Source organism: Berghia stephanieae, chromosome 12 (assembly GCF_034508935.2).
Source record: "Berghia stephanieae isolate SIO BIC M18660-M18661 chromosome 12, UCSD_Bste_1.3, whole genome shotgun sequence".
In the NCBI taxonomy this organism is placed as follows: domain Eukaryota; kingdom Metazoa; phylum Mollusca; class Gastropoda; order Nudibranchia; family Aeolidiidae; genus Berghia; species Berghia stephanieae.
Genome location: NC_088371.1, coordinates 18,130,195 through 18,138,273, shown reverse-complemented (window position 1 = coordinate 18,138,273; position 8,079 = coordinate 18,130,195). Strand labels below are relative to the sequence as shown.

Below are 8,079 nucleotides of genomic sequence, written 5' to 3'. Positions count from 1 at the left end.
GTCCTACCGACGCCTCAATAAAAATTAAAAACAAGATGGCGCTTCAGCGAAAGAAAGACGGTGGCCCCAATGTAAAATATTACGAATCACAGGAAACTATTGGTTTGTTTGAACCTGTCAGGTCATGGCTTTTGAAAAATTGCAAAAAGGTAATTAAGATAATTGATTAGAAATGGATCTTTTGTTTAAAAATCTGACTTTTGGTTAGCTTTTTGCAGGGTCAGGTAAACAACAAAGAAAGTGCAAGGAGTAGCCGGCAACCAATTCATCGAGCAAAGTGCTGTCTAGTAGTTGGCGAAGGGCATCGGCAGTAAAGTCAGTAAAGTGCTATTATCATTTTAATTATTTGTATCATCAAATAATAGCTAAAATAAACATTTAGGGTTTGGCACTCGATCAATCCGAATGGGTTGTTTTTAAAAAAATCGTTACTGACACTTTGATAAAATTTTCAAACTCAAAATATCTTGATTTGACTCAGTCAGGGGGATGGGACTTGAAAAAACATAAAATTTGATACTTTATTTGTTTCTCTACGACCTACGGTTCCAGAGTTATTTATATTTGTCTACTGAAATTTTTTGTCAACTTTACAGAGAGAATCTGTAATCTCACTGCTGCCTCAAAACCAGCATCTCGCGGCGATCGGGAAATTTTGAGTCTTGCAGTCAACATGGCCCACTTAATGTTTTCAGTAATTTTGTTTCAATTAAAAAATAAATGGCAAGTGTTAGATATCATTTTAAAGGTCAGAAAGTAAGCTTTATTTTCATATAAATCATTTTCATGTATGGAAAGTATGGAAAAAATTAATGATACACGAAAATGGAAAAAAATATGAGGTTTTTGTCCTAAAAAGTGGGGTTTGTGGCGGAAAAAATAAAATAATGAGCGAGTGTATCAATTTTGATGAAATTTGGCAGAGATATTCTTCAATTAATTGTCTATCGATGTATGAAGTATAATTAAAATGTATCCATAATTTTAAAAGTTGTTATAATTCAAAAATTTATAAATTTTTATTACATAAGTTTTCTGAGAAATACAATCAGGAATTGAGAATGAAATACACCGTTAGAAAGTTTGTTTTGTGCCCTTTATAATGATACCAAAATTAGTCACATGGGTTCACAAATAACGCCATGGTGACCAACACAGTAAAGGGTCAAAAATAAAGTTCCAAAAAACGAGTTTCACCTTACAGTGAGCCTATCGGCGGCCACTGGACTGGAGTTATCAAAGTGCCTAACTGAGTCTCTTGAGTCGTAGTCTGAGTCAGGTGGATGGATGGATGGGACTGGGACTTCATAACATTTGATACTATTACTATTACTCTTACAATAGTACTATTGATACCTTATTTATTTGTTTCTCTACAACTAACGATTAAATTGGGGTTAAATGAAATAAGAATTTTGTCCTTAAAATTAAAAGTGGGGCTGGTGGCGAGTAAAATAGAATAGTGAGCAAATGTATCATCAGTATCAATTTTTATGAAATTTGGCAGAGATATTCTTTATTATTATTTACATCAACTGGGGGTAAATGTATTACCCAAATAAGATAATAATAATAATAATAATAGATCTTTATTGTCCATAAATATGGCAATTTGTCATTTAGTTACACTTGTTATAGTTAAACGATAACTGTAACATTGAACAGATATTTCACTCCTACTTATTTTCTCTCTCTCTCTCTCTCTCTCTTTCTCTCTCTCTCTCTCTCTCTCTCTCTCTCTCTCTCTCTCTCTATCTCTCTCTTCCTCTCTTTCTTTCACACGTGCGATATACACAACATAAACATATTCATTTCGTTTTCAATTTGTTACGATTGTGGCAATTCGACACCAAAAATTATCATCATTATCAATTGGTCAGTTAATCTTACATTAAATAAATTAATTAGTTAATCAGTCAACGAATCAATCCTTGGTTTTTCTGTACCACATGAAATATTCAAAATTTTTATTGCTGATGGAACGAACGTTGATTTATACTTGTTAGTTCTACATTTAATCTGACAAAACCTTCTCCCAGATGGTAAAAGACTAAATTCATGGTATAAAATATGTTTTTTATTGTTGGTAATTGAGAATGCTTTCCTTTCTATTGCTTTTCCATGAATTCTTTCTACTCCATCAAGAGGATGGTTTATTATTTTTGATGCCTCTTTGATAGATTTTGAAATTTTTGATTTATCTTTAAGTCGGCATCCTCCAAACCATATGGTGCAGCCAGACGCAATTACATTTTTAATCAATGAGTCATAAACTCTTAACATAGTTTTCTTCCTTACTTGAAACGCAGTGGCTATTTTTAGTCCCGTAAAGATGGTTCTCGGGGCTATTTTTACAGTCCCGTAAAGATCGTTCTCGGGGCTATTTTTACAGTCCCGTAAAGATGGTTCTCGGGGCTATTTTTACAGTCGCGTAAAGACGGTTCTCATGGCTATTTTTACGGCGTTGATGCGATTCTGTTCAATTATCTGCATAGTTATAGATTATCATCTTTTTGCAGTATTCAGAAAACTTCACATATCATTTCTCCCGATATTTAGATGTACAGATCTAGAGGCGGTGAATGAAAGCAAAATTAATTTCATTTAACATATTTAGATCTAAAGCTAAAACTAAAATTAACAAACAATTAATGTAAAGTCAATTCTCTTAGCGATTTTTACGGTACTGTCATTTTTATTACATATGATTTTTTTTTTTTTTTTTTTGCATAAGTTATGTTTGCAGTACAGAACAGCCCGTTTTCCATCATCAGTGGGCAGGTTAGGTTGTATGTCTTGATTTTTTTTCTGTCAAACATACATAATATAGATCTATTATCAAACACTGAAAGTATATTTAGTTCCTGCTTGAGTCGACACCCCTCAAGATATAATACTTTACAGGTTGGCTTTTGTTTACACTTTACCAGTATAACCAGTCAGGAAGGACTAACGGTTTATACAACTTTAAAAGACGTAGACGTCTAACATTCAGGGTGCAGTCTTCTCACGTGAGAGTGGGTTTGAATCCAATTTCAGAAAAGAGGCCGTTCACAACCAATTGGACACATTTTGACCATAATTTTAGAACCCCCCCCCCCCCCCCCAACCATATTGTGGACAAATGACTACCCCCCCCCCCCCCCCCCCCCCCCCCATGTTGATGTCCATGGTAAAGATGCACATTGCGAAACACCTCATGCTTAAATATTGTTCTTTTGAATAATTTTTTTTTTTTAAAGAAAGTAAATAATGATGATGATTCTCTACAATGGGCGGTCATGATCCAAAAGAATAGAGGTGCCCAAGACTGATCCTCATTGGGGCGCCGAGGTGGAGAGGGCATTTCACTTTGGTCACACCATCGCGTTGCTCCTACTCTACCGATTGACCCAGTGGTTGTTCCGACCAGACAAGAGTGGTCGCTGTATTGCTCCTCCCTTCCCAGTTAGGAGGTTGTTTTATTGTTCTCCGCCAAAGCGGTGTTCACCTTGTGGTCAGACCCCTCTGCCTAGGCTTTGAGGTACCACTAGGGAAATAGATTGATAGAGAAAAAGAGAAAGGAAAAAAAAAAAAAAGAGAGAGAGAGAGAGAGAGAGAGAGAGGAGAGAGAGGAGAGAGAGAGAGAGAGGGAGAGAGAGAGAGAGAGAGGAGAGAGAGAGAAAGAGATGTGGGAAAAGAATGAAAGAAAGAGAGAGGGAGAGAGAGAGAAAATGAGAGATCGGGAAAGAAAGAAAGAAAGAAAGGGATAGGGAAAGAATGAAAGAAAGAGTGAGAGAGAGAGAGAGAAACAAAGAAAGAATGTAGAAAGACCGGGAGAGAGAGAGAGAGAGAGAGAGAGAGAGAGAGAGGGGAGAGGGGGGGGGGGGGGGGGGGGGGAGAGAAGAGGAGAAGAAAAGTGGGAGATGAAGAGAGAGAGAGGAGATGAGAGAGAGAAAAGGAGAGGAGAGAGAGAGAGAGAGGGAGAAAAAGAGAAGAAGAGAGGAAGAGAAAAGGAGGAAGAGAAAAAAAAGAGTATAAGAGGAAGATGAAAAGAAGAAGAAAGAATGAGAGAGAAGAAGAGAGAGAGAGAGAGAGAGAGAGAGAGAGAGAGAGAGAGAGAGAGAGAGAGAGAGAGAGAGAGAGGGGGCTGCTAACTAGCGCACCTGAACGAAGTGAGTGAGAGTTTTAGAGCTAATGGCGTCTACTCAGCCAATCTGTTACTATTTATAAATCTATTACCGCAACGCCGTCAAAATAGCCACCAGAACCGTCTTTACGGGACTGTAAAAATAGCCCCGAGAACCATCTTTACGGGACTGTAAAAATAGCCCCGAGAACCATCTTTACGGGACTGTAAAAATAGCCACTGCGTACTTGAAATGTTCTCAATTTCCGTAGGATGTATAATCTTTGGGCAACTTTCTTAGATATTATATTAATATGTTGAGAGAAATTGAGGGAACTATCAATGGTTATTCCTAAATATTTAAAATAGTCAACTATCTCAACATCATCTTTACCGATCGCCACACACTTTAAGTCGTATTTTAGTTCAGTTGTTATTTTGTATACATTATGTATCCCAGCATAACTTGTAGTTTGAATCAGAATAAATCACATTTTTGCCTTGGGTTTTCATTTTAAATTTAAGATATGTTTAGTGATAAAAATAAAGAAGCCTCTATTTTCACCGTACAGTAATATCTTGGTGGACGATTTTCACCGTACAGTAAGAGGAGACACTGGGTGACGGCGAATCGGCTTCGGTCGAGGAGCTGTCTCACGGCCAGTGCGCTTCATCGGTGGGGTCTTTCTGACTGTCCAACATGTACCCGCTGTGGGCAAGAACCTGAGGCGGCAGAGCATCTAGTCGAACGGTGTGTTGTGACGATGCTACCCGGCGGGTTTGCGACGGTGCACGAGTGCGGACCAGACTTTGCTGATTGGGTCGATCGTCATAACATAGTGTGAAAACCATAAGAGGCTGCTACCGTACGGTGATAATAGTGTGGGAGACTTTTTTTCACCATACGGTGAAAATAGTCCGTAAAAATAATGGGAATCTATTTTGTTTTTAATTAGATTTGCATTTGCACATGTTCTGTTTTTGCCCTTTGTGAGACTTGCTATCCATTAATCTTGATTTTATATCCTTGCTATCCCTCTAATTTTTTCAGTATGTCCAGGCAGACCCTCCCACCAACAAAAACTTAGCAGCTTTGCTGGTCCAGCTGTTACAGTTCCAAGAGGAGGCCTTTGGGAAACATGTCACGAATCCAGCACTCACTAAATTGCCCGTAAGTTGTCCTCCTTAATTATCTCCCTAACTTTTCACCTCCTCTCTACATTTTTTCTTTTCTTCATCATCCTCCTCCCTTCAATTTTCTCTTTCAGGTCCTCCAACTTTCTTGCTCTCTTCCTACTCTTCTTCTTTTCTTTTTTTTTTTTTTTTTTTTTTTTTGTCCTTCTTTTACTTTTACACTCCTTTCTTTTTACTTCTGTCAACCCCCCCCCCCCCCCCCCACCTCCCCCACCCATCATGGACTGGTTGGAAAGTTGCACATCAGTTTATTTTATCAAGTACAAATAGTTTGGGTCAAATATTTAATCATACTGCAGACATCTATTAAAACTTGAAATTTCAAAGAAAAAGAGGTAATTTTTTTTTTTTTTTGGGGGGGGGGGGGGGGGGGGGGAGGAGAACTAGTACTAGTAGTTGTTACTACCAATTTTCCCTCAGTGGGTTTATAGCACATCAAAATAAAAGTGCTTTGGCACTGAAATTTCCATTTCCAGTAAAATTAAACATCTCAGTTAAAGGGATAAGCTAATACTGGTGCATATTTGCGTTACCCTTTCTCGCTTGTACTTTGACAAGTTAGGAAACAAGCAATGGTGATGGTGTACGATAAAAATCTTAAAAGGTGCATGAAACTGCCAATCAAAAAGAGAGAAAAATACAAGTGGGAGTCATCATGAAAAAAAAATCTTCCTGGCCTGAATAGGATCAAACCTCACACCTACTGATTACTGGTCGGACGTTTTACCATTATAGTAATGGTATAACTTGTCTAACTTGGATGCCTTTTTGAGGTTATAATTATATGTATATTTTTAATCAATAGTGGATATTGTTCAACCGATGCTTATCCATATTATATTGTGACTTAACAGATGAAGTGTTTCCAAGACTTCAAGCCAGGGTCTGGACTGTGTCAAATATTTCAGGCAGTTTTCAAGTTCAAGAGTGAGCAAGGATGGTAAGTCAATGCTGAGTTTCTGGATTGCCTTTTAGCCAATTAGTAATTCCTCAACTAAAAAAATATCCCAATTTTAATCCATCAGATAAAATATAGAAACGTGTGCATTGGAGTCTGAATTATGTGTACACTTCACCACACATTTTACAAAAATTATACGGGATATTCCATAATTTCATTGATAAAAGATTACTAACCAACTATTACATACATTTTGTAGAGCGATTCATTTTAATTTTGATTCGTTTAAATTTGTTGAAATTAAGATTTTTGTTCCTGAATACATATGTTAAAGAATTTTCAAAAGCCAGCAATGGAATAAGCCCCTTTCCCATCTAGCAATCCATCCATTAAATTGTTCAGTTGTATCATTGCCTGAGGTTGGTAGGTGGATGACATTTACTCAGTGTATACCATTGTTGTCATTACTCACCTATCATTTCTTATGATGATTTAATGGAGTACTCCGGAATGAGGGTTTGCACATAATATCCAAAGAATTAAAACCATATTTGGATATGTGATGGACGGGAATTTTTATTGATTAAAAAACATTCAGGCGCCTTACAATTTGTAATTTATTTTGTAGACTTTTAGACGGAGTTACGGAGACAACTTTTTTCTTGTTTTTTCTGCCAGGCGTCGATTTGACTTTCAGTCTCCATCTCGTATGGACCGGAATGTGGAAATGTTCCTGCAGGTGGAGAAGGTCTTGCTGTCCTCCAAGTGCTGGGGCTCTCCACATATCTACATCCATGGGGATGTAGACAAGACCCTGGCATCCAAGCTCAAAGACATCATCAAGAGACACCAGGGAATTTTATTAGAGGCCCCAGACGATGCCACACATATTGTCTACCCTCCACCAGCCAGTCAACCAACACAAGATGGTATGTTGACCTTATTCTAAATTCAGACCTGTTATTTCCCCGACTGTAAACAGAATTATGACTCACCAGTATTGGTCATCGGTAAATTTCCTCCTTTTTCTCGATTTTGGAGAAGTTTCTCTCCTTTTTTTTGAAATTTTTTTATTGGCATCTATCAAAAAACACAGACCTGCCAACCAGTACGATTAATCATATTTTAGTACGATTTTTGGACCCCGAATACGTGGATACGATTTTAGTGGATTTAATACGATTTTTTAAAAGATGTGTGATGTGAATGATCTTGATGATACATTTGATACACACATGTCGTACACCAACTGTTGACCGTGTTTGTGAATGAATGATGCATCACATTTAATACTATAGTTATCATTTCAGTTGCTTATATGATGCCGGTTTTCACCAATATTTTTCTGATACATTTTTGAGGATTTGCATAGAATTATGCATATAAGCTTGTTTTATACTTTAAATAGTCTCAGACCACATTTAAACTTTTGCCACTTATTAAATAGAAAATTCTAAGTGAAAATTCAATTGAACCAACATCTTTGACTATAAATCCTTCAATTAAAAACTGTATTGCTAATTAACTTAAAACATAAATGGGTTATTTCCCTTTATAATAACTAAATTACTCTATTTTGATTTATAAAATTTATAATGATCTTTTTTTTTATTTATTATTTTGTACGATTGTTGAATTACAAAGGGGGCAGCTTTAAGAACGGTATTTGGTTCAAAATGAATTTTTTAGAAGTATTTAACTTGTCTCTGCATATTACATACTTTGCGAATTTCCCATCATTTGACCAAAGTAATAGTATTAGTATTAGTAGTATATAGAAGTAATAGTAGTAGTAGTAGGAGGAGTAGTAGTAGTGAATGCTCAAAAAAAAAAAAAAGAGAGATAGATATGGATCATTAGATAACATATATGGAAA

At 36.6% G+C, this 8,079-nt stretch overlaps 1 protein-coding gene across 2 annotated transcripts in view; it reads left to right on the top strand.

Annotated features, from left to right (window-relative positions):
• Window positions 1-8,079, top strand: part of LOC144958124 (SWI/SNF complex subunit SMARCC2-like) — a 37,042-nt gene continuing 28,963 nt past the window's right edge. Inside the window, exons 1-4 of one of the 2 annotated variants that reach the window (XM_078889855.1) lie at window positions 1-149; window positions 5,160-5,279; window positions 6,157-6,242; window positions 6,882-7,132. In XM_078889855.1, coding sequence (XP_078745981.1) covers window positions 36-149; window positions 5,160-5,279; window positions 6,157-6,242; window positions 6,882-7,132 — 571 coding nt within the window. In that variant the 5' untranslated portion in view covers window positions 1-35. The remainder of the gene's footprint in view (window positions 150-5,159; window positions 5,280-6,156; window positions 6,243-6,881; window positions 7,133-8,079) is intronic. The other variant, XM_078889856.1, reaches the window with a different exon arrangement.